At 40.9% G+C, this 27,334-nt stretch overlaps 2 protein-coding genes across 3 annotated transcripts in view; one reads left to right on the top strand and one right to left on the bottom strand.

The window, feature by feature from the left end:
• The window catches only part of LOC134219937 (FERM, ARHGEF and pleckstrin domain-containing protein 2-like), a 200,796-nt gene that overhangs the window by 55,918 nt on the left and 117,544 nt on the right, over positions 1 to 27,334 (top strand). The window contains exons 2-3 of one of the 2 annotated variants that reach the window (XM_062698841.1): positions 21,017 to 21,287; positions 21,347 to 22,051. In XM_062698841.1, coding sequence (XP_062554825.1) covers positions 21,842 to 22,051 — 210 coding nt within the window. In that variant the 5' untranslated portion in view covers positions 21,017 to 21,287; positions 21,347 to 21,841. Of the gene's footprint in view, positions 1 to 21,016; positions 22,052 to 27,334 lie in introns of both variants that reach the window. The other variant, XM_062698840.1, reaches the window with a different exon arrangement.
• Positions 12,498 to 13,599, bottom strand: LOC134220087 (seminal metalloprotease 1-like). Its single transcript, XM_062699049.1, has 2 exons — positions 13,248 to 13,599; positions 12,498 to 13,191 (listed from the first exon to the last, which is right to left on the bottom strand). The coding sequence occupies exons 1-2, from the start codon at positions 13,561 to 13,563 to the stop codon at positions 12,563 to 12,565; spliced, it is 945 nt and encodes a 314-aa protein (XP_062555033.1). The 5' UTR covers positions 13,564 to 13,599; the 3' UTR covers positions 12,498 to 12,562.

The raw sequence follows: 27,334 nt of genomic DNA, 5'->3' as shown, positions 1-27,334 counted from the left end.
TTTCATCTTCAGAAGAAAGCCATGTTTCACAGAGTGCAAATATATCGCAATCGGAATTGCGAATCAAAAACTTGAACACGTCTAATTTATTTTTCAGACTATGACAGTTCCACTGCAGCACAGTGATTGTATCTTGCATGACCGTATTATCCATCGAAAGATACAATTTCTGCAAGAAGGGGCCATGAAACAGTCAATTGCTTCAGATAACTTTCTACTGTTGGTATAAAGAGGTCAATGAGTGGCCTCAATGAATTCGGAATATTGAACAAATTCAAAAAACGGTCCACGAGGTCCTTAAAGGAGATCAATCCTCGCTTGGACGGCATCTTTATTCTGGAAGTGCGAATTGAATTCTTCCTTTCATTGGTTCTCCTTCCGGGATGTTTCTTGGAAACATCGGTTTTAGGCAATGGCGGGAATGTCTTGCTGCAACTAGGATCCAAAGGAGCAGTGAAGACAGATTGCTTCGGGATTTTAAATAATCCCCCATTACCTTCAGATGTTGGCAAGCTTTTATGGATGACTTTTGTTCTCTTACGGCGCGATCCCGGGGAAGACGGTTGCTTCCTCTTTTCGGGCACGTGTACCTCCGAAGAATCATCCATATCAGCTACGTCGGAGTCCAATTCATCAGTGGCAATAGAATCGTAGTAATCACTTACTCGAACGGCAGCTGAAATAGCAGCCGTGGCGGTGGTTGTGGCGGATGTGTCTTGCGACTTAACCATTTCCGCATACGACTGCTTGGAGCGCTGTACCAACGAGCGCTTCACTTTTTGGGTGCGCTTTTTGTACACCGGGCATTCTTGCAAACCATGGGGAGGATCCATGCCACAATAAGCGCACTTTGTAGCTTGTTGTTGACAGGACTCCTCCCTATGCTTTTCAAAACATTTGCAACAACGGGGCTTGTTGTCGCAAAACTCGGCAGTGTGCCCCAACTGTTTGCAGTTGGTACAATTGAACACCCTCGGCACAAAAAGACGCACCGGAAATAACATATTTTCAATATCTACATATTTTGGGAGAATCGAACCGGCGAACGTCACCCGAAGCGAACCTGACTTAGAATACACTCTTTTACCATCTACCATGGTAGCTGAATGCAACTCCTTGCAATCCAGAATATCCACAGTAGACTCCATTGCATTCTTTAAGCGGCCTTTTCCCGCAAGTACATCCTTGCAAGTCAGGCTCGCTGCGTTGATCACACCTTCGATTTCGACCTCCCGCGAGGGGACATAAACCAAATATTCAACATTGTAGGCATTGTCTTTAGCGATTTCGTTTGCATCCTTGTATGTAGGTGCGGTTATGCGTAGTTTGTTCCGATTTACCTGATGGAAATCAGTTTTCGGAAAACGACGCGTCAAATCTCGCTTAATGCCGAGAAAATCTAGGCTTTTCACTTTCTGCCGAAAGTAAACAACCCAAGGCCCAGGAGAAGATGCATGGTAGAATCGTGTGCGACCACCATCTTTGGGAGGCCCACTGCCCTCCGCAGTCTCCGCCTCCATTATCACCTCGCAAGGTGTTGGAAGTATAGTTATTACAAGCTAAGAATTAATAACTATTAACTAATTAGAAAAAAAACTAATAAAAAAACTAATTCAAACTATTCTAATCAGACCCACTCTGTGGGAGAACAATACAACAATCTTTGCCACTTATCTGCGGCTGCTGCTGTAGGTAGCAGCAGTAACAATAGCCTGCTTCACTGGCGTCGCCAGAAGCAGCTACTTCCCCTCGCCGACAGTGATCGCCTTGGATCCGTAGGTAGGATACGCACCACACAATAGCACTCGCACTACCGAACACAATCCGCGATGAGACACAGCACACACGTCTGGCTCGTTCGAACTATCGGCACGGAATGACGATATCATCCTTGTCAGCTGCTTTATTGTTCCTTAGCTGTTGGATGGCATCCTGCACGCAAAAAAAAGCGTTCCCGAATTCGTGAACCAGCAAAAATACACCATGATTTAATTCATGGATTCGGGATGCCAGTCACGTTTTCTGGAACGTTCTGTATTCCCGAATCCGTGACTGTTGTTCACGAAAAAATACACCAAAACTCGTTAGTTCAAGAATTCACGCGACTACAATTTTCGTCGAACCAACCATTCCATTGACTCGTGCTACATATCCGATGTTGCTCTCCTCTGCGTCGTTAATGACAACTCTTCCGGCAACGAAACGGTAACATCCGGTCACTTCAGTCACTCTGGGTCCTACTGAAACGGCCGATGTTTAGCTCCACGATAGGTCCTGTCGTTGATTATGTCGGAGAAGTGCCGTCAATCAATCAGAACGTGATCGGTTTGAGATTTGTTCTGCAGTGTTAGAAGTAGGTGTGTAAAATGGCCGTGTTCTTAGAAGCGGCGAAATTAATTAGTCGTGGCCCGATCTCGTTCGTCATCCGGTAGTCGACAAATTTTCCAACACTATGGAAGCTATTCCCAGCTCGTATTGCTACAGCTCTGGTAGATGGTATAGCCTCTGAACGCGCAAATTGATCCCTCCCTTCTTCTGCAGCGCTAAGATGCCAAATCCGCGAGCACATCGGCCTGCTTGTGTGTACCTACTTCTGATAAAGTTGCGAAATTTGCAGTTGCAAGAATCAAGCTTTTGGTCGCAAATCTCTTTTCGTCGCTATTGTCTCCACCGATTGTTGCCAAGTTGACACAAACCCCCTGAATTCCCGGAAGACCATAATGCATAGTTTTGCTCACTCGCTAGCACTCGGACGATGATCAGCCGCCTCTAATATACGAAACAGTCGCTGTTGTGAGCCACACCTTCTTGGTGGACAGAAGCTCGATGTTCACCTCCGAATAGAAACAAACTCTTCTTCCTATCAGCATACGACCAAAACTTCCTCTGGGGAATCATGTATCTCCTTTTAACAGTGCGTGCTTATCAATCTCCGAGGTGATTTTTCTTCTTGGAGCACCTCCACGGGAGACCCCATCTGGGGCCCTATCGCTATTTCCGGGCCTTATAAAGGGACCCACTTCTACACCGATGGTATCTAAACGGGGATGTAAAATAAGAACGCAACTTAAATTTAACCGTGAGTTTCCAAATTTAGCGCCCCGCACCGGGGTGCTATTTTGTGAAACGTCACTTTGGTATTGATAATATTTTGCGGAAAATCTGTTGTTTTTTTAACGATTATGGCGGAAGTATGTAGGTATTATTACGTATTATTACGTATTATTAAATAGCAAGGCAAATATTCAATTTAATGGGTAACGTGTCCCATCGTGGCCCAGTTTATATCCACCAGTATGTTTGTTTCGCGAAAAAGCAATAATGGATTAGATACAACGGGGCATAAAAGTATCATCGTGCTAGCCTCATGATATACGAATGCAAAAATGGTAACTTGGCTTAGAAACCTCGCAGTTAATAACTGTGGAAGTGCTTAATGAACAATAAGCTGCGAGGCGGCTCTGTCCCAGTGTGGGAATGTAATGCCAATAAAAAGAAGAAGAAATAGTGAACCACTCCTTTTTCATCCTTTCGGTACTCTTTCAAGTTAGAATTCCGCGTATCTTATTCGTTACGCTTTTTTTTGACAAGTGTCTAAATTTTCTTTGCATTCAAACTTAAGGAATAGCACAAATAAAAAAGACTGAAAAGGTACCACTGTTGTAGGGGAGTTTATGACGACCATATAGATTCAAAAAAGTTTTGAAATCATTTCATCCCTTCTTATTGACTTACTAAGCTAATAATGACTCTCTATATTCCTCCCACCTAATAATCGAACGAATTCATTTGAATTTTAGGACTAGTAGTTGAATTTAGTAGCAGCTTCCATCCAGCTATCTACTTAATCATCATAATGTAGCTATTTTCAATTTTAATTCCCAACAACTAGGTCAAACACGCCACTCGAACAGCACACACTAAACTTGTCCTACATAGTTTGTACTATGTTTTACGTAAAATCACGTACTACCCGCACGTACAAAGCCAACAATCACACTCCGAACCACACCGGAGAGACACCGACCGGGGCGGAGTGGAGTCCAATCGATAATGTTATTCGTGTTAATTAGCGTTGGTGCCACAGCGCGCGTCGAGAACGGGTTGCGGCCGCCGTTTGCGCGTTTGGCAGTGGCGTTGACTTCCCAGGAACCGGTTTCCGTCACACAACAGCCAGCAGCGGGGTTGGCTGGCTAGGTGTCTTTGGATCTGAATCTCTCCCTCTCGGCGTTAAAACTATTAGGCGTCAGATAGGTATCGTCATCGCTTTCGTTTCGTCCAGTTCCAGTGGATTTCGATTCTGTCCAGCGCCGCCGGCTTGGGTTTCTTTTGCAAAGGCGACATATCGCAAGTCAACTTTCACATGGATTCAGTCGATTTTTTTTTTCACAGTAGGGTATCGGCAGGTATTCCCGGCAGGCTAATATGCTTTGGCACACCCGTCTTAAGCTTCAATGGAACTTTGAAGTTTAATTTCAACTAGGTGCATCGTGAATTCTTGAATGAACCCACAGAATGCCGGGAATAGGACCCTTCCGGAAATACTATCCGTAACCCTACCTATCGTTGTTCGCCAGGCTGCGGATGTGTATGGCTATCAGTAATATCCGTTCCCAAAATAGATGTAAGCAGGCGGACAGACAATCTTCTGATGAAGTGGTGTACTACTGTGAAGGAAGAATATGGCAAATAATAATTTGCATGCACAAATTGGGCAATCAAATATTGAACATGTGTTTGTCGAGGCAATGAACGAAGATAGTTTAGTGAATTTCGATTTATATTTGTGATTGTATTTTTTTTCTTCTAAAAGTAGCAATCTTTTGCATATTTGAATCATATCTTTGCATATAAATTTGTCAAATAAATTGCATTTATATTAAATATATTATTCACTATAAGTCGTTTGTAAAAGCCGAAAGGTAGCAATTATAATGTGCTGCTTCAAATGAAAATCGTATTTTTGCCACAAGTTTTTTAAATAATAATATTGTCCTAAAAAGTATTTGTTAACCGTGTCGCTATACTAATCAAAATCATGTATTTTTGCTAAAAATAGTTAAGTCTATTCAGAAAACTACTTTATTGGGTAAACGAAAAAAACTCTTACACAGCCTGCTGTATAAAACGAGTCAACGTGATTTTTCACGCAAGTTTATTGCGAAGTGCATGAATCTAGCGTAATGTTACCTGCGACCATTTCTTCCACAAATGCTGTGTAAACCGTTGAGATTTTTGGTAAGCTGCCAAACGATTTTCGGGAACTCCATCTAGGTCAGGTTCAGGTATTGCCGTTAGGGGGCGCTGAATCAAAAAATGCCCCGGAGTCAAAGCTTCGTAACCGTCGGGATCATTACTCAGAGGCGTGAGTGGACGAGAGTTTAATATTGCTTCCATCTGTGTTAAAATAGTATGCATCTCGTCATACAGCAGAATGTGCAATCCAATCGTTCTTTTGAACAGAAGCTTAAACGATTTTACTGTCGATTCCCAAAGTCCACCAAAGTTGGGTTAGCGTGCTGGAATAAACCGGAACTGAATGCGTTCTTCTGCCGTGAACCTCACGATGGCCTGCTGAAACTGTTGGTCATTGAACAGTCGCCGCAACTCTTCCAAATGACGCTTTGCACCTACGAAGTTCCTCCCATTGTCGCATGTGATCATTTCTGGCTGTCCGCGCCGAGAGGAAAATCGCTTCAGAGTAGCAATGAACCCTTGAGAGGATAGGTCCGCTGCTAGCTCCAAGTGGACTGATTTTGTTACTAGACAGACGTAAATGGCAACAAAAACCTTCACTGGGCGGTTACGACGATAGGGATAGGCGACTTGAAATGGCCCACAGTAGTCGACCCCTACTCGCTGAAACGGTGAACAAGGGATAACTCTTTCGGGCGGCAGATCTGCCATTAGCTGATCTTGGACTCTGGGTTTTGTTCTGAAGCAGGGCACGCACTCATGGATGACTTTTCGAACAAGATTTCGTATATTAGTTGGCCAGAAGCATTCACGAATGGTGGCAATCATCAGTTGTTGCCCACCATGCAGTGATTTCTGATGATAGTGAGTGACGATCATGTGTGTAAACGGTAGAGATGGGCGCTCCGCTCAGGAGCTGTTCGAAAGATTCGCTTCCTTACATCGAGCTGATGAACCATGGATCTTTTTTAAAGAACCCCAGTTCAGCAGCTCACTTTAAATCGATGAAATCATTGTCAAACACGAGCCTAGAGAAACTCCCTCGAGTGTACGCACTCGAGTACGCGCGCTGTTGTAATTTGTACAACACAAACGAAAATACCACGCTCGCGGTACACAACACAAGCGAGCTTGTATGAGCATTACAGTCCAGTACCGCGCACGTGCTGATTGTTTATTATTTGCACCTCAAGCACCATCAAGCCAAGCAACAGAAATCGTTTCTGGTGCAGAAAGGAATAAGAAACACACAAGCAAAAATAATCTAGCTTGCCGTCTATTTCTAAACCCATAACCACATACTCGGCGCTACTAACGGACACACAAGAGATACCTAGTAGTGCGGTAGCGAACGAACCGTAGCAAGCAAAAGATCCGAAGATCCGAACAACTCTCAATTCCGCTCACACGCTAACTTTCACCTACTCAGTGACTGAGTAAAATTGTATTGTTCCTTCTTTCTATCTCACGGAAATTTTACTCAATTTCCGTCAAAAGCAGGACAACTCAAAACTATGAGTAATCCTGCTTTTGACGGAAAATGAGTAAAATTTCCGTAGGAAGAAAAGAGACGGCAATACAATTTTACTCATTCACTGAGTAGGTGGAAGTTAGAGTGCATGTCGTCGTCCAGCTCGAAATTGTTGTGACATGGAAGCGAGAGCTGCGCTACCACACTCTAACTTTCACCTACTCAGTGACTGAGTAAAATTGTATTGCCGTCGCTTTTCTTCCTACGGAAATTTTACTCATTTTCCGTCAAAAGCAGGATTACTCATAGTTTTGAGTTGTCCTGCTTTTGACGGAAATTGAGTAAAATTTCCGTAGGAAGAAAAGAGACGGCAATACAATTTTACTCAGTCATTGAGTAGGTGAAAGTTAGCGTGCAGCTCAGATCCGTGTGACAGTGACATGGATCTCGATTCGGATCAGTCGCGCGCGCGGGGCGACCGATTCTAGCGAACCGTGTGGTTCGAACGAACCGAACTGGGAGCTGTGTCTTGCACGAAGCGGATCTTTTGCTTGCGCACTCTGTTTGTTTGTAGCACCGTGCTCTGTATTTTTTACTCTCTTGCCTTTAGTTCTCTCGCATTTCGGGAACCAATATAGATGAATGGGCTCGCTTGTATGAAAATGTCAACTACGCATGGCTAGAAGCGCACGCAAACAAGGCATTGATTTACTGCACTGTGAAGAGAAAACTTATGACACGTGATATGTTTCATATACATATCAGAGACTAGGGACTGAACTATTCAAATTAACGGATTGAGAAACGTTATCAACAAAATGTAACATAGAATTATGAATAGAAAATAATGTTGAATTAGTTCAATCAAAGTTAATTGCCTATTTCCGGGGATTAAACCACCCGACTTGGACGTTAATTTACAATGTTATGAAAACTCATATGTGGATATATACGTTATGTGGAAGATATTGATTTAGGAAAATGTATTGGAGGTAACCACTTGACCCGTAATGCTGGGTAGACACCTTTACGTGGTGTGTTACGGGGTAAGATCTACCACGGTTACATTGCCAGCTACAGGCAAATCCTGACCCAACGATTACCTTCCTCATTATCCAACTCCGTGGTACTTATGAGGATGTCGCTAAGTCGGTGGCCTCTCGTTAAGTAAGTACTACATCAACACTTCCTTCCTCTCCCTAGTTACGGTGAAGATGGGCGTGGCCAGGAGTAGTAATCCTCATGCTTTTGTTATTTTTGTTTAAGACTGGAATCAAGGACCACTCCTCTTCTTGATTTCTGATAGCATTCTAGATAAGGATCTCAAAAGTAAAACATGAGTATCACTAGTGTCCAATCTACGAATTACACCGTAACAATGCTAATGCTAATGCTAATGCTAATGTATTGGAGGTAACCACTTTCCCTTCGATGGGACTCGAATCCATGACCCTACAGTACGCTAGACTGGTGCTTTAACCAACTAAGCTACGAAGGACCTCCGTCGGCCTTCGCAACCTAGCGGCTACTGTACGAGCTCGAGATTCCCAAATTGGACGCATAGTCAAATCACTCGCAATCAATTTCTCAAGCCAATACTTCCTTCCAAGTATACAAGTTTTCATAACATTGTAAATGTTGAGTTAGTTTGTGTACAGAAATAAATGTAATGATTCTGAATGAACTCCTAGACTTCAAAACTAGACGGTCAGAAAAAGCGTAATAAATGTTATTAGATTAAAATTGTCAGTTTTTCAAAAGAAATTATTACCTCACTATAGCTTAACATTTAAAAAATTTCAAAGTGAGGTAAATAGATGAGTGATGAATGAATGAATAAATAAATGAATGACATAAATTTTTCAAATTTTTGAACAATAATTAAAATCAAAATAATAATATTAACAATTATTTTTTAATATATGTAGCATTAAAGAATTGAAGAGCTGATCTAAGGAGTTGACTCTTTTCAACGAACTGAACGGATCAGAACCGCTCACTGCAATGAGCTGTTTTGCCCATTTCTACTTAGGATAATCTTTGGCGGTGTGCAAGAAGACGGTGTGTGGCGGCGAAGAATGAACCATGAGCTCGCCCAACTCTACGGCGAACCCAGTATCCAGAAAAGCCGGAAGGGTACGATGGGCAGGACATGTTGCAAGAATGCCGGACAGCAACCCTGCAAAATGGTGTTCGCTTAAGATCCGGCAGGTACGAGACGGCGTGGAGCGCAGCGAGCGAGATGGGCAGACCAGGTGCAAAACGATTTGGCGAGCGTGGGGCGTATCCGAGGATGGAGAGATGCGGCCTCGAACCGTGTATTGTAGAGTCAAATTGTTGATTCAGTGTTATCTGTTTAGATGTAAACTAAATAAATGAATGAAATGCTACTCGGGGTGTCCTTCACGTTGTCGGATTTATCGTTTGTCGGTGCGTAAACGTTGATTAGGCTGTAATTGAAGATTTTGCTCCGTATCATCAACACAAAGATTCGTTCGCTAATGGGTTTCCACCGCATCACTCGCTTCATCTGCTTGCCCATCACTACGAAACCAACTCCATGCTCTGCTTTTCCGCCACCGCTATGATAGATGTTATATTTGAATGCAGTGTTGGTCGTGGGGTCCACGGCTCGGAATTCACGTTCTGCGGATCTGGGCCATCGGAATTCTTGAATAGCGGCCACGTTCACTCCAACCTTCTGCAATTCGCGAGCCAGAAGGCTCTCTCGTCCAGGTTCATTTAGGGTCCTAACATTCCAGGTACCGAGTTTCCAATCATAGTCCTTATTTCGTTGCTGGGTCGGTTGCTAAAAATAACGTTCTCTTTTTCTTCTATATCCATTTTTCGTGGTATTTGAGAGACTTCAGTAAGCTTTCTTACCGGGGTCTCGTTACCTACACCGCGCTGGTGGGGCTGCCACCTTAGGTATAGCTGACACGATACAGCCTTTCGTTAATCAGCCGCTGGGTACCAGGCTGGCGGTCTTTTGTCATCGGACGACCCGTGGAAGCGTGAGATAGGAAATTGTGGGGACCAGAGCTCTATTGGGCGTCCTTCCTGGATGTTAACCCACCATTTTGCAGCCCAGTTTAAGCTACCCTCATTAAATTACCTTAGCGGAAATGAGATAGATACGGTCACGCCCCGTTTTCCACATAGTAAAAAGTAAAACGAAAGTCAATAAGACTGGACGACGAAACCAGAAAAAAGTTTGTATTCGCGATGCTCATGTGTTGCATTTGTAGTTCTCGACCTCTAAAATCCACTGGTTACTGGCGTTTTTAGTTTGATTGAGAAAATTCCGAGATTTTTTGGTCACAAAGTTGGAAAAGGTACATCGCTTTAACAGCGGCGTTGAAGTCACTTGGATGTTTGCATGATTGCATGTTCATATAAGTTCAAATGTCCAATTCACATGTCCAATACTGCGATAAAGAAATCATTAGAATCATTGTTTCAAACAGCAGTTACCAGGGCATCTTCTAAGCGATTCTCACCTAAGCGATTCACCACCTCATCTTGTTTCCGGTAGCTTGCTAGTTTTTTTTATGTTTCAAGGGATCCTCATTTTATTTTATCGAGATCAGCTGGAGTCCGTATGCTGTCATTAAAAATGTAGAAAACTTCGATTTAAAAAATTCAATATGAGTAAAATTTACCGATTCAGAAGAACCTCATAACGGAAATCAACCTAGCTGGTCCATGCAAGCTCCTAAAGCCCTTGCATATAATATTAATTTGATGCAGATGTTCTTGGTTCTCCAAATTGTTCTCGAGCTTAAATCAATTGGTTTACAAGGTACGGATACAAGTATGTAGTTGCCCTTTTAGACCAATTGATCTGAATTCAAGAACAATTTGGAGAACCTAGAACATCTGCATCAAACTAATATGGGCTGCACATAATACGCAAGGACTCTAGGGACTTGTATGGACATGCTGGGTTGATTTCGATTGGATATCAGCCGTAGTTGTACAAGGTCAACCAATTGATCCAGAACCGTTTGGAGTAGCTAGAACATCTGCTTCAAACCAATATAATACGCAAGAGCTTTATGGGCTTGCATGGACAATCTGAGTTGATTTCCGTTAAGAATTTCTTCTGAATCGATAAATTTTACTCATATTGATTAGTAAATCAAAATTTTCTGCATTCTAAATGACAGTCCTCCATCTGATCTTGTAAAAAAATGAGGATCCCTTGGAACATAACAAATTAGTGAACTACGAGGTGGATAGGACAACCGTGAAAGAATTGTAAAAAATGCTTAGAAGGCACCCGGGAACCAACTGTTTTAAATCATGATTCTAATGATTTCTTGATCGCAGTTGTATTCGACATGTTAACCAATTCCTAACATGTAATTAGGTTCAGGTTTCCTTTAATACAAGTTCCACACTAATGCTTGCACTTTTTCATTTATTTAATAAAACGGATGTGATGAAATTTGCATAAAATATTTAGTCATATGACATATGCTTTTATGCTTATATGCTGCTGTTCAGTTTTTAAAATCTCTTCCTATCGTTTCCTCATTTTGCCTAAAAACACTCAGGGAGACATTCAGATATCATAAATTAGATTATAGTAATAAATTGGTATCTATGGTGGGGCATACATACAATCATGCAAACATGCAAGTGACTTAACGCCGATAAAGTGATGTACCTTTTCCGACTTGTGACCAAATAATCTCGGAATTTTTCTACTCAAACAAATACGCCAGTAACCAGTGAATTTTACAAGTCCAGAGCTACAAATGCAACACATGAGCAACTGGTTGGAATCGATGGAAAATTTCTACCCTGATTATTGTTTTTTTTATGAAAAATTTCCAACCTTTTAGGGAAAGTTTTTATTTTAGTTTTAATTGTTCCGTCCAGTAAATTTCCTTCAACAATGCCACTTCAAAATTACAGGGACTTGTAGTTCCTTACTTCAAATTTCCAATCGTTATCTTTGTTTCGACACGCAGGCCCCAACGATTGTATCGAGTCGTATTTTCATCTACGTTGTTAACAGAAATGTGGTTTATAGGCGGCTTATAGGTCTGCGTCAATCTTCCGTCTTGCCGGGGACAGTCAAGCGATACACGGTCGATTTGATAAGTCTTACTCATTTTATCGAATTTTAAGATAGTTAATTTTAATCTACACCACATTCTACTCCCCGTTACCCGATAGTCGGTGATAGAAGCTTCATCAATCCCGTAACATGTCTGCTCAAAGAATTTATAATTAATATCTCCAAAAAAATTCCTGATCGTGAACTTATCTCCCCTCTAAAATCAAAGGTAGCTGTTTTTTTTCACATTTATGTATTTGTAATGAAAAGACCTGGATCTGGAAACAAATCCAGTCTAACTTTTGCCTCATATTTTCATTATATCAGATGATTTTGCCATATTTTAAACCCTGAACATGCATGTCTTTCTCTTATTATTTAATCCCTCTCGATGTTAACGATCCTTATCAAATTATTGCAATCAATTTCCCATTCGAAGCTTGTTAAAAGTGAAAACAAAGCTAGATGATGAAGCAGTTTGTTTCTCGCAATATCTTCCAATATTGCGAATTCAATGAACGAGCAATTTCACCGTAAAAGTGGGCCCGACACCCCTCGGCTGATGGATTAGAAGCGCAATTCCGACGAATCCTGGCATCGTCTTCGTCGTTTTTGCAATAAACGAGTCTCGCCGCGGTGTATACGTACACCAATAGCTCAGCGTGCACGAGCAGCCCGAGCTGATTAAATTTATTGACGGATGTGGATAGAATACGAGCGGGGAAAAAAATAACGACAGCAAGTAATAACATAAAATTGACGTCGTTGTCGTTGCGTCGTAAAATTTATTGCAATTGAAATAACTTCTGTTGGTTGTTAGTCTTCATCTACGGTAGCATACTCGGTAGCATATTGTTGCTGAGTAAACCGAGCAGGGAGTTGAAGTGGTCCAGAAAGCCTGGAGATTCGGCATCCTCCAGATCAGGACGTTGCTCACACCGTCCCTCGTACATCTGATCCAGCTTTGTTATGTCCTTTTCGCTCAGGCCTTTCCGCTGTCCTAACGTCACATTTGGCTGCAATGCTTCGATCGTTGGTTTCTGATTTTTCGAAAACGCTTTGCCACTGTAGTGCATTATGCTTCCGTAGTCGTATTCCACGCCGTAGCTTGTCACCACACTGTCGTTGTATTTATTGAAATTATGCTCGTGGCCTGGATCAATATTTTCCCAGTTGATCCTAACGTAGTCGTCCCTGTTGGCAGCACTCTGTTGATGGAAGAACCCCAAAGCATGAAGGAGTTCGTGAATTACCACTCCGTGTTTGACACAGCCTGGAGACTGAAGGTTCACAGTTTGACCCTCGGATTGCATCCCAACGCTGGACCAGCAGCCAGTACCGTTTGATCGGAACACCACCCAGTTTGTGTCGCTCCTGTGGTATGGTCGGAACTTTATGCAGGTCTTTTTGTGGTACTCCTTGATGGCCCGTAGTATGATCAACTCCTGTTCATCAGCTGTAATGTAATATTTCTTTAGATGCATGCGGTATAAAATCACGTCTGCTACTCACTGAAGTCGTCATCTTCGACATAGTACGGAACGGTAGCATTCGGCCATCGCATAGTATCGTTCAATATTCCGTTCCGGGCGCTATGTGGATCCAGCAGCATATCTCCCTCGAACAATCCGCTAAGTTCCCAAGGATTAGCCTCTTCGTCATCAGATAGCTCATCAATTTGGGTGGCTATTCGGGATCGTTCGCTTTCATTGTGCGTCTGGTCGCTCCCATGTTTAGGATTCGGTGGACGGTCCACTTGGTTGGAGTCGCAGCTTGCCAGACCACAGAAAACCATCAGAACAATCCACAAATGCAACGTTCTGATCATTTTGCACCTACTTTTGAAGCGAGCAGCCACTACTTATGTCCCGATTCCCCAATACAGAGCATGCTTATAAAGCTACCCATCGAGGCGGTTTCTTCAGTAACATCCATAGGCCGCGCAGCAGGGATGCAAAGCGCAACCCAAGTTACTGCCGACGCACCACATACTTTATCATTTCTTATCTGACCTGTACACTAGAATGTACTCGATATCCCGCTGTCCCTTCGGCACAAATAAACCCGTAATGGTAGCAACACTTTTTACTTTAGCTGATGCTTCCGGCTACGATAAAAGTGTAATTAACCGCAAGCGGCATTGCATTTCAATGAAGGGTGATGATCGTTAATGACAGTACGGAGGAGTGAAATTGTAACGGCTTAGAAACTAATATTTAAATAAGGTTTTTTGTCTTCAAATTTACGATTTTCAATTGAATTTTGCCTCACTTGTTTTCTTCTTTCTTCTTTGTTGGCAATGCATTCCCCACTGGGACATTGCCGCCTTTTGCACCTTAGTACTCATTAAACACCTCCACGATCAAGTCCACAGTTATTGAGTGCGAATATTCTAAGCCAAGTTACTATTTTTGCATACCTATCATTGCCTAGGGAAAGTGCGAAAATTTTCTAGGCCAAACCGAAAATCTAACCCAGTCGCCTACTCAACATTTGTCAATACACTCATACGTAATAATGCATACCCTAAAATGGGATATGTTATCATCAGATGTTCCAGATCTTCCAAGAATTTCCTGGAGTTTAGACTTTCAGGACTCCACACGTAAACGGACATCCATCGGCCTTTTTGATATGGTACATGTACCTACGTCAATATTCCTAACGATTCATGAATCAAGTTGGGCATGCCTTCAAAATGTGGAATATAGGTGTATGGAGTATAGGTCTATACGCGTAACAAAATATCTACTAACATAGCGCAAGAGAACTAGTCAAACGGTGAAAACCGCTATAAAAAATATCTATTTGCTCTTTATGATCATTTGAACTATAGACTGTTCCTCTGAGGTGAACTAACCCAGGGCTGAAAACCTTAATAAAATAAAGAGAAAAAAATAGACTGTTCCATAAATTAACCTTCCGGGACTCGCACCGTTGTAAAAAGTACAACACATTGAGTAAAAATGAGATAACTTTTTAGTCAGTTGACCAATTTGCACCAAACCACCATGTATTCCTCAAAAAAATTAGTTCTTCATCAATTGAAAAGATAATAAAAGTGATTCGATAGAAGGCTCGGGTGAATATAGCTAAATAAAAGGCTCAGGTGCACTGGGAAAAGTGACCAGTAATGAATTATTTATTTAGTTCATTAACAATTCATCCTAAAGAAGAGCGATTTTTTCTATATCATTTCTGATAATAACCTTGGAGTTAATTCGCAGTTCTCGCTCACCTATGACCGTAGGTGGCCACCAAGCGGCCTTCCGGAAAACCCAGAACGTTCGTAAAAATGGTCATTTTGGAAAGTTCGTCCGAGAGCAGCGCATTTTTTTCTAAACCATTTCTGATGGGGATGTTTGAGCTAAAACACGTTTCTCACACTGCTATGACCGCAGATGGCCACCAGGCGGCCTTCTGGAAAATCCGGAACGTCCGTAAAAATGGTCATTTTGTGAAGTTCGTCCTAGAGCAGCGCAATTTTTTCTAAACCATTTCTGATGGTGATTTTGGAGATATTCCACAGTTCTTACTCTACTATAACCCTAGGCGGCCACCAGACGGCCTTCGTTATAATCCGGAACGTCCGTAAAAATGGTCATTCTGGAAAGTTCGTCCGAGCGCAGCGCATTTTTTTCCTAAACCATTTCTGATGGGGATGTTTGAGCCACCAGGCGGCCTTCTGGAAAACCCGGAACGTCCGTAAAAATGGTCATTTAGTGAAGTTTGTCCTAGAGCAGCGCATTTTTTTCTAAAACATTTCTGATGATGATGTAAGACAAATTCCACAGTTCTTATTCTGCTATAAGCGTAGGTGGTCATCAGACAGTCTTCCTTATAATCCGGAACGTCCGTAAAAATAGTCATTTTGGAAAGTTTATCCTAGAGCAGCGCATTTTTTGCAAACCATTTCTGACGGCGATATTCGAGTTAATACACAGCTTCTACTCTGCTACGACCGCAGTGGCCACCAGGTGGCCTTCCGGAAAATCCGGAACATCCGTAAAAATGGTAATTTTGTGAAGTTCGTCCTAGAGCAGCGCAATTTTTCTAAGCCATTTCTGACGGTGATTTTGGAAGAAATTCTCAGTCATTACTCTGCTATGACCGCACAAACTAAACAGTTTTTCAGAATAATGGTTTCCATCTTCGAACAGCTGTGAAGAAAACGGCCACTCTCTAATATCACAGATCCGAGGTTATATAATCAAACTGGTGGTCTCACATGTACTATCACTACTCTACGGATGAATTTTAAACTTCACAATATTTCACATATTCGTTTCCAATCCCCGAACAACTTTGTAGAAAACGGCAATTATCTCAATCCCTCAGATCCCAAGATATCGAATAACTGATATCTCATATGCAGTAGCATCTCCTTGCGGATGAATTTTAAATTATTCTGTTTTTCAACATATTGGTTTCCAGTCCTCGAACAATTTTGTTGAAGACGGCAATTTTCTAAATTTCACAGATCCCGAAATATCGAACTGAACAGATCTCTCATATACACTAGCGTCGCCTTATGGCTTAACAGTTTCTCAACATATTGGTTTCCAATGCTCAAACAACTTTATAGAAGATAGCAACTTTCCAAAACCAATAGATCCCGAAATATCGAACTGAACTGATCTCTCATATACAGTAGCGCCACCTTGCGGATGAATTATAAACTGAAGCTTCTCAACATATTGATTTCCAATCCTAGAACAACTTTGTAGAAGACGGTAACTTTCTAAATCCCATAGATCCCGAGATATCGAAGAACTGATCTCTCATATACAGTAACGCCTCCTTGCGGATGAATTATAAATTATTCAGTTTCTCAACATATTGGTTCTCTGTACTCGAACAACGTTGTAGAAAGCGGCAACTTTCTAATTCCCACATCCAGATCCCGAGATATCGAACTAAACTGATCTCTCATATACACTAGCGCCGCCTTACGGCTCAATTCTGAACTAAACAGTTTCTCAACATATGGGTTTCCAATGCTCGAACAACTTTATAGAAAATGGCAACTTTCCAAAACCAATAGATCCTGAGATATCAAACCAAACTGATCTCTCATATACAGTAGCGCCACATTGCGGATGAATTTCAAACTAATTAGCTTCTCAACATATTGGAATCCAATCCTCGAACAATTTTGTAGAAGACGGCAACTTTCTAATTCCCATAGATTCCGCGATATCTAACCCAACTAATAACTCATATACACTAGCGCCGCCTTACGGCTGAATTCTGAACTTAACAATTTCTCAACATATTTGTTTCCAATCCTTGAACAACTTTGTAGAAGACGGAAATTTCCTAAATCCCATAGATCTCGAGATATCGAACCAAACTGGTATTTTCATGTACACTAGCGCCGCTCAGTGGGAGAATTCTGAATCATTTTTTTTCTTGACCCATGAGGCCGCATGGGATTATAGGTGGATTTAGATTTTTTCCAGAGCTTTTAGAGTTTTTAAAATTCTTATAAGAAACATTGCGCCATTTATTGTAGAGATGGACTATTTTCACCGGTGTTCCGTTGATTCCGGATCTTCCGGAGGACCAGCAGAAGATCCATTAGACTTAAAAAATGTCCTCAATGAGAGAATATATCCCCTTTATTATTTTTCCGAAAAAATCACGTTGAGATCATTTCAATTGGCTTTATTATAACGGATTTTAGGACTGTTGTACTTTTTACAACACGTGAGTTCTCGTGTTATGAAAGTTGAAGCGAGTTGCGGAAGGTTAAAAACACACTTTAAATATTTCGATTTTTATTTTTGGCTACGTATAGTTTTGCTTTATTTAATCAGTGTTGGCTTAAGACTATGATTCTTTATGATCCCCAACATATACCAAACGCCAAAGTATTTTGATTTTTATGCCACGCAGGTATCAATTTATTATTATTTACCTAGCTAAAGTTTTACATTTTTTCGAGGTTTTCTAACTTTTGCAATGTTATTTACAGCGATTTGAAGGAGACTTTCGACAAGATCGACCACAACATCTTCAGAAAAATATATTAAGCTCGTTTAGTGGAATGTATTAAACCGTCCAAGACGAATTAAGTACTGTCCATTTAATTCCACCAGTTAATTTTCGTTATCTTTGCAGATACGTATTTCGACCACAACTGTGTGGTCGTCTTCAGTGTCTTGTACTTGTACTTTTTTCACAACATCTTGTTGTCCAAACTATCGCGCCTCGGAGCAACGATCAAACTCACTTCGTGGCTTGGTTCTTAAATAACTGGCAGAACACTCCGTGAGAAAACTGATTCGTGCGTTTCGTCCCCTTTCTGCAACTTATCTGGCGTGCCACAAGGAAGCAACTTGGGACCTCTGCTGTTTACACTCTACTTCAACGACGTTGCATCGAAATTGGGTTTGGATTGCAGAATTATCTATGCAGACGACCTGACAATATATCTAATAGTGCGATCAGTTGATGACTGTTATCGTCTGCAAAGTTTGTTGACCGTGTGCCATGGAGCCATCAGAACAAATTGACTGTCAGTGTCCCAAAGTGCTCTGTTATGACCTTTCATCGTTCAAAACACCCATTATTGATTGATAACCATATTGATGGAACCACACTTTAAAGAGTTACGGAGGTTACTGATCTTGGAGTTGTGTTGGATCCAAAACTGACGTTATACGTCGATAATTGTCTAGTCAAACCGCCAGCTGGGTTTCATATCGAAAATTGCGAAAGACTTCACTGATCCGCACTGCTTGAAGTCCTTGTACTGTGCGCTGGTTCGACCTATCGTGGAAACCACTTCTATTGTCTGGACTCCGAATGACGTTGTATGGAACGTGAGAATTGAACGTGTCCAACGGAGGTTTATTCGAATGGCCCAGCATCACTTACCATGGCATGATCCACTTAATCTTCCTCCATATCCTGCTCGATGAAAATTGCTCAATATGGATACCCTCGAAAGAAAGCGAAAGCTGCAGCAAAGGACATTCGTGGCTAGTCTACGGTGCGAAGACTACTCTCCTCGGTTACTCGGGCTACTGGATATTCGTGCCATTTAACGACCTCTTCGACAACGATCACTGTTGCAGGATCGTTTCATCGTACGTTCTTTGGACACAACGAACCAATCTCTGCAATGATCAGGACATTTACAATGGTTGAGGAGCTTTTTGATCTTTGCGAAGCACCTAAACGTTTTAAAAATAGGGCGAAGAGGTCACTATCATTGTAACCGTTAGTTTTAGTTTCGTCCGCCGCGGCTAAACATTGGGCGGCTACAAGACGGTAGACTAGCCCAAGACTACGCGCAGCAGCTGGAAGTGGCACTCCCAACGAAAAAGCAGCTAGGCGCAGCGTCTCTTGAAGATGGTTGGAGAGATATTCGATCCGCCATTGGAAGCACTGTAACCGCTGCACTACCAACGGTGGCTCCGGATCATAGAAACGACTGGTATGACGGCGAATGTGAGCAGTTAGTTGAGGAGAAGAATTGCACTTTTAAAACTGTCGATTCCTGTGCAACATTTTGCTTTTGTTTCGTTAGATTGTTGCGAATAAAACTACGACACAACAATAAACGAAATTAGGCACCCTAATTATACTCTCATATGTCTAATTTCGCGCACAAAGCGAAAGTATAAATAAATACAAAATACACAAAATTTCACACTTCGCAATAGTAATGACGAGTAAACATATCCAACAGAGCATAATGAATACAAATATTTCCAAAAAGTAGCCACTTTTGTACAGTAAAATAATTTGTTTACCTAGGTCATATTCTTCGTCTCTGTGCTAAGCAAAAGCAAATATGGCGGTCGATGGGAAGGACCAAATTGAAATAACTTTATTTGGTGTGAATTGAAAAAAAAATGATGCCCGAAGTTAAGGCACGCGTGAAATTAGGGCACGTCACGGTAAACGGTTTTAGTTTCAGAGCCCCAGAACTGTGTACAGAATATATATTCAAAATATACAATACCAAATTAAAACCAATGTACGGTTCATTTTACCAGAATAAGTAACGCGGCATTCTTCATGTATATAGCTCATTATACAGTCTGAAGTTGGCATAGCAATAACATAGTGCGTTAATTTAATTTCCAAAACAAGAAAAAGGACAAGGTCATGTTACACATTGGTAGTAATTTATGACTCGGTACTTGCCATCGCACTTGTTTCCGTTGTAGCGGGCAGGTAAATTAATTAAATTGGAATTACTTTTTACCTTTTTGTTGCAGTTTTAGTAACAATACCACTACCAATCACTAATCTATATAATAAAAATTAAATGGTCTGTGTTCCTATCCGCATAACTCGAAAACGGCTGTATAGATTAGCGTCATTTCTTCAGCAGTTACATTAGTTGTAGTTTCCGACGGGTTTATATGATATTTCCTCAGTCGAAAATCATTAGTAAAGTTGAGTAAATCGTGGAAAACTAAAATAAAGATTCGTATCGAAATTTCGCATAGGCAATTCACAACGCGCATTTTTGCCTACTATGCAGGACAACGTCTGCCGGGTTGACTAGTTTATAATAAATAGAGCTAATTCATATACATACCGTATAACTTACATAAAAACGTGCTAATATGGTTGTTACGCTCAGCTAAATTACTAATAGTAAAAAAAAACTTTTTAAACTACTAGCTAATCAAATCGACAACTAGTCGGCAAGAAACAAAATGCGGGCCTCGATGATGACCTTTAATCACACCCTAATTATGGACAAACATCAACTTTGAAGATTTATAGATCGTAATTCATTTCAGTCGATCCATTGAACCTTGACGCAGAATGTTCCACCGCCATTAAACTCATCATCATATCGATTCACGGTGTGCTCTGTAGTGTTATTCCCGACAATAAATTATTGTTTTTATGGACAGTTTCTTTCTCACTGGGTATGATCAGAAATAGGATTAGCGGCAAGAAAGCATAATCAGGTGTAAGGAGCCTGAGCCTCAATGTCATACAAGTATCTCCGTTGCATCATTGTGGTAGGCATTTTTATTATCGCGATGCACATCGACGGCAAATTTGTTGGCGTCATGGTATCGCTTCTTAACCAAAGCGAGTGCCTAATTGATTATCTTCACCTTGACGGTATATTTTTTCCCTGTTCCGGACACACCGTGGCATCTTTCCGCTATTGATCTTGACGTGGCAACCATACAGTTGTCTGTTTATCTCGACCGCTAATTAATTTACTTCCATCTATCGACCACCACCGATGTTTATTGCTCAACAGGATCTAATGCTGTCTTCTGCTTTTTCATTTTCAGAATCGAACTGATTGATGAGCCACACCCTTCGAAACGAACGAAACGAAACTGAGCTATCGGACGCGCGCGGCTTCAGTGTCTGTTGTACGTCATCACATCATCTACACTAGCCAGCATCAGCCACCAGAAGATACGCGGATTCGAGCTGCGAAGCAGCTGCAAGTGGAGAGAAAATTGTTGATTTGTTGAAATAATTGTTTATATTTATAAGCCAGCGAAGCGTTGAATGTGCGTTGTATGCGAAGATATATGGCGTGAAATTAGTCAATGAGTATATAGTTCATGCGCGTGTTAGAGAGTTCATTGTATATTTTAACCCGTTTTCACCAGATGAAGATCGAATTACGAGTTCAATAGTACCCGGTTGCGGTTGTCTGAGTTCTGTTCTGAGTGGGCCGAGCAATAATCAATGTGAAGTGCGCGGCTGCAGTCGCTGAAGGCAATGAAGGGCGGGCATCAGTGTAATAGCAAAAGCAGAAAGCAGCCGTAGTTGGCAGTGAATAAAGCAATGCCGATTGCCGGCAAACATCGGGAGGAAAGCAAAGCATGTAGGCCAGATGTGATCAGCCGGTTTGGTTGTTAGTTAATTCATCAGTAGTGGAGTGGCGCTGCGATGCGCATTTGTTGATTTACTTTGGGTTTACGTTATCCGTTTTAGTCATATTTGATTCCACTCTGTGAATATTTGTATTTGTGTAAGAGTAACGAAAAAAAGAAGATCAAACATCCCAAAGAAAAAGCATAACATCTACATAACCAGTGCCAAATTTGTCAGGCGAAGATATACAGAAAAAGCGTCACATTTGCAATACTCAACAAATCATCATGTCACTCGATTCGATGGGACCTTCGTCCGGAGTAGGAGGTGGTAGCACTGGTGGTGTGGGTACACTATCCGGTACAAGGATGATCCATTCGCTAAGCACACCGTCCGGTGTGGACGGAAGTATTTCGGCGTCACACACCCGAGGCGGCAAGAAGCTGGCCGTTCGTATCCAGATGCTCGACGATACCGTCACTATGTTTCAAGTTCAGGTGAGTAATAGTAACAACTTGCTTATCTGTCATTTAAATTTGGTCTTCAACCAGAGCCAGAAGATTTATTTGCTACTCGTTCCGTCGCCTCAGTGACACGACCGTTTCGACTATTTATTTTCGTCAGTATTTGGCTAATTTGCGGCCAGTTTCGTTCATTCAACAAGCATCCCATCATATTTGTTGTGTGGATAAAATCGAACGCAATATTGTTGCTGTCCTCTGCTCATGGGGAAAAGAAAATGTTGCTTGCCTTCTTTGTTGCTTTTTTTTTGCATTTTTAGGTGACAATTACACTCCTTGCTATGGGTCGTTCAAAAATGATGATACACATTTTAGGGGGAGAGGGGGTCCAAGATTTTGTGACTGTACATATACTTCTTCCCCACTGAGACATTGCCGCCTCGCAGCTTAGTGTTCATTAAACACTTCCAGAGTTATTAACTGCGAGGTTTCTAAGCCAAGTTACCAATTCTGCATTTGTATATCATGAGGCTAACACGATGATACTTTTATGCCCAGGGAAGTCGAGACAATTTCCAATCTGAAAATTGTCTAGACTGGCACCGGCAATCGAACTCAGCCACCCTCAGCATGGTCTTGCAGTGTAGCTGCGCATCTTAAAGCACGGCTAAGGAGAGCCCCTATACATATATACTGCCGTGAATCGCATATCTGTCCCATCTTTGCTGGGTTTCCTATTCATATGGGACAAATATGCGATTCACGGCAGTATAGGTATACAAAAAAGCGTGACAGAGAGGTAGTACGCATTTACTCGGTATAAGGAGAGAGTACAAGTACGCATTTACTCGGAATTAGGAAAGAGTACATGACCCCTTCCTTAAAGTATGCATTCGCTCGGAGTAAAGCGAAGGGTGCGTGATTCCTTTTTTGCCTTTCTCGTATACAAAGTATACTTAAAGGCTATATGATCGCTCCAAAAACGAACTTTTTTGGGAGGCCCGGAGACCCATAGTGTTATATCGGGACTAATTTGCGATTTGGGCGTAACTTATTTTGTAAACAAACATTATTCTATGAATTCCGGAGAAGGCAAGCGTTTTTATCCCAAACTAATTCCCTTATCTGGTAGAGGAAAGCTTAATCTGTCGGATCCATACCGTGGTTTTCTCACAAAAAGCCTGTTTAGCAGGAATTCACCTTCCAATGTTTGTTTACAAAATAAGTTGCGCCAAAATCGCAAATCGGTCCCGATATAACGATCGACTCAGCTCGACGAATTGAAGTGATGTCTGTGTGTGTATGTGTGTGCGCAAACTAATCTCACTCATTTTTTAGGCACTTATCCTTGACCTATTGGCTCGCAACATGTTGCATTCGACGATTCCTGTCCCATTATTTCGTATTGAAAATTGGCCCAATCGGACTATGGGCTTCGAAGTTATGGCCAAAATATATTTATAAACAAAAAAATCTCACTCACTTTTTAGGCACTTACTCTCAGCTGATTTGCTCGCAACAAGTTTCATTCGACGCAGAATCTTGTACCGTTGTTTCCTATTGGAAATTGGCCAGATCGGACTATGGGCTCAGAAGCTATGGCCAAAATACTATTTTTATAACTCAGGTGAAAGGCTTCATCACCGCTAGGTGGATTAATCTGGGTTTTTAAAGTACACATTTGCCTGGAATAAGGCAAAAGACTTCTCCATGTGCTTCCTTCGGATCAATTTGTTCAATAACAGGGTATCGACTACCTGGAAAAACCTGGAAAGTCAGGGAAAGTCAGGAAATTTCATTTTGAACCTGGAATGTCAGGGAAAGTCAGGGAATTTTGATTGAGGTCAGGGAAAAAAATCACAAACCCAATATTGAAAATGTATAGTGATTTTTTTTATTTCTAGCAATGTATACTAAACTAAGGACACTTATGACAATGAAACTCTGAATCAATTTTAATCCATTGAAAAGGGACTCCGAGGCAGTTATATTCGATAACAACCTCCACTATTAAGCTATAAAGCTTTTTTTGTGGCTGTTGGCAGTCTGTAGACTAAAAGTCTACTACGAGGCCTTTTCATGTTCCCCATGGTAATCGAATTTGTTTCTATTAATCTCTAAGCAATAACAGAGGTTCAAAGCCACGTTCCCGAAATGGTCACTGTTGAGACCTGATCCAATTTTTTAAAGTCCCCTTCAATATTTTAGATTATTTAGCTTGAGTGGTTTTGTGTCGGAGTCGTTTTGAATTGTTTGCAGTTTCCTTATTAGTAGCGTTTGAGTCATGTTCCCATCAAGCAAAATAAGTTCTGAAAATTTGTTCAAATACTTAATCATCAATCGGGAGAGTCATTCCTTATAAAATTATGTTGATGTACTTATGATATAGAAAAATTTAATAAAATGCGATCTATCCTGATGAATTTAAATTGCTGACTAGTAACCAACTCTAATTAAAAACCTAATATAACACTACACCTTCCGATGAAAATGTAACGCCCAAATGTTTGAAATCTATCTCGTGAAAGCAGTCGAAACTGAATCAAATTACTGAAAATTTTATTACTTGTTAAAAAAAAATCGACGAATAGTATCTCTAAACAAGATTCTGTAGGTAATGTTTTAAAAACATTTCGGGAACATCCATTTGATGATGGGCTTATACAGTCATTGGTCGATCCTCACGTCCTTAGGTGGTCAAAATAATGGTCATGTAGAGAGAATGACAGTGGATAAAAGCATCATATTGTCTACCTCATATACGTAGGTGGCGAAGGTCTCAATAAGACGTTACTCGATACTCCATAATTATGCTTAGACGCAAGAGGCGGATAATGTTGTTATCAATGGTAATGTTTCAGTTTTACATTCGCTGCTGATGTTTTTAAAACAATTTAATCGGGAAATATTCTGCTTGATCTATGATAATTTTGTCCAGAAATTACCTCAGAATTCTCACTGATAAGTAAAAAATCCTAAGGGATTTAAAAAAGCTGTCTCGATAGTTTTTATTCTGGAACTCCTCGATAGATGTTCAGTAATTTTTTCAAAAGCTCTGTTCCAAAAACTTGGTAGATTGTATGGTATTTACTCAAATTTGAATTGAATATCTTCGTGAAGCAATGTATAAATTGAAGACGGTTTAAATAAACAATTCAGACCAAATTACCAACCAAATTAATACTTTAATTGCAGTGGTTAGAATGTTTTGCTGGGCTCACTGTAAGTGCTGCATAGATTTATGTGAGCTTGTAGGGATTGATTTTAGAAGTCTATAAACTCCACAGAGAGTGAATAAGAATGCTTACTCCGTAATCATACTTGAGAGCCAATGGAGGTTTCTCGATGTTCTCGAAAATACCTAATACGTACGATTTTTTACGGCATTAGAAGGATTTCTAGAAGCTTCTCCGACTGTTTAGAAGTTCAAAAGTCGTGTCAAAAGATACAAGAGTTCACAGAAATTTCCAGAAAGATAATGAAAACTTCAACGATTTGAAGAAGTCCATCAGTTGTCTTGGATGTCTATATTGCGACTCCAGGGAGTCCGTGAGAATTCCTAATGGTGGATGAAGGAAAACTTATAACATTGATTGGAGCCAATTTTAGAAATCAGTAAAATCTAATTTTGGGCTGTTACGCCCAATTTTTCATATCTGGATTTTTTTGAGGAATGGTCTGGAAAGTCAGGGAAAGTCAGGGAATTTTAATTTCAAATTTGAGTCGACACCCTGAATAAGAAGTTGAGAAGATTTTTTTAAAGATCAGAAAAGATTTGAACCTCTTCGAATGTCTCATCATCTAAGTATTCTAAATAAAATAAGTATCAGCTCACTGATCACTAACAATGATGACTGGATGAGGAAAAGATACAACTTTTATCGATGTTTTGATGTAATTAATCTTCTGGACAAATGACCAAATCTTCGCCCAGGATCAATTCTCGCGTGATTTTTGAAAACGTCGTAAGTCCAAATGAGAGACTCTCTTTCATTACGCTCTCTTTTGCTAATATCTAGGCTAGTTTAAAATTTGTTGCAATATTTTCACCTCAGCACACTAGACAAAGCTATTTTCTTCAGATCGGTGGTGGAAAATCCAATGTAAATGTTAGAATGGCTTTGTAATAATCGAAAGCGAAAGTAAACAAAGAGAGCCTCTCTTTTGGACTTACGACGTTTTCAAAAATCACGCGAGAATTGTGTTTTACACCGATGGTTCAAAGCTGAACAATTAAGTTGGGGCAGGCGTGACTGGCCGGGGTTAAATATTTCGATTTCCATGGGCAAGTTGCCAACTGTTTTCCAAGCTGAAGCCCAGGCTGTTCTGGAATGCTCCAATTTATGCATACGTCGAAATTATAGGCAGTCAAATATTAGCATAATATCTGATAGTCAAGCAGCATTGAACGCTTTGAAATCAGCAATATTCACGTCTAAACTTGTTTGGGAATGTGTTCAATCACTCCAAACCTTGGCCTGTCGTAACAAAGTGAACCTGTATTGGGTTCCATTGTGGCATTGAAGGCAACGAACAAGCTGATATGCTGGCAAGACTTGGATCATCTCGACAATTTATAGGTCCAGAACCGTTTTGTGGTGTATATGCGTGTATTCTTAGAATGGTCATTTGGAAAAACACCTTATTTGCGAGGCAGTCGAGACGTTTTATTAAACCAAGCGTATTCAGTACTCGCAAAATTGTAGATCTTCCAAAAAAAAAGATCTAAGTACTTACGCAGATTTTATAACAGGCCATTGTCCGAGTCGATATCACTTGAAGCTGTTAGGAAAATTTCAAGATGATGTATGTCATTTCTGTGGCATTCATGTTGAGGACTCGGAACATGTTTTATGCCATTGTCCGGCGATTTTTAAAAAGAGATTACAGTTCTTCAACAGGGGCTGATAGAACCCTCTGAAGTTTGGAGAACATATCCCAATACGGTAGTAAAGTTCACCATAATACCGAATTGGGACAACGCTGTAAGTCAAGTCGATGCGATTGCTCTACATAGCAATAATGCGTCAACTAGACAACGCTATATCAAATGATTTGTAATTGTTTTTTATTCATTGGACTGTGTTGTCTACATGAAATTCTTAAATCTAATGGTGGTCAAACAATAAAAACATTAAAGACGGCCCAGCAAGCGGCAACGAAATCTGGATGTAGAGATGTTGAAATCAAATTCATCGGACACTTAGTTGAAACGATGGATCATGGCGACAATGGAACTGTTTGCAGCATAGTTTGTAGCTTGTGGCTCCTTGTGTCCGGACAAGTGCGTATAAACTGATCCTCGACAGCAACTTAGAA

Source organism: Armigeres subalbatus, chromosome 3 (genome assembly GCF_024139115.2).
Source record: "Armigeres subalbatus isolate Guangzhou_Male chromosome 3, GZ_Asu_2, whole genome shotgun sequence".
NCBI lineage: Eukaryota > Metazoa > Arthropoda > Insecta > Diptera > Culicidae > Armigeres > Armigeres subalbatus.
Note: the sequence above shows the minus strand (reverse complement) of the source record. Positions and strands in the feature narration are given on the sequence as shown.

Excerpts from the sequence above, each read along its gene's own strand:
- LOC134220087 (XM_062699049.1), bottom strand. The coding sequence starts at position 13,563 with ATGATCAGAACGTTGCATTTGTGGATTGTTCTGATGGTTTTCTGTGGT. Across the intron at positions 13,192-13,247 it reads TGTCGAAGATGACGACTTCA|CTGATGAACAGGAGTTGATC; the intron begins GTGAGTAGCAGA and ends ATTACATTACAG.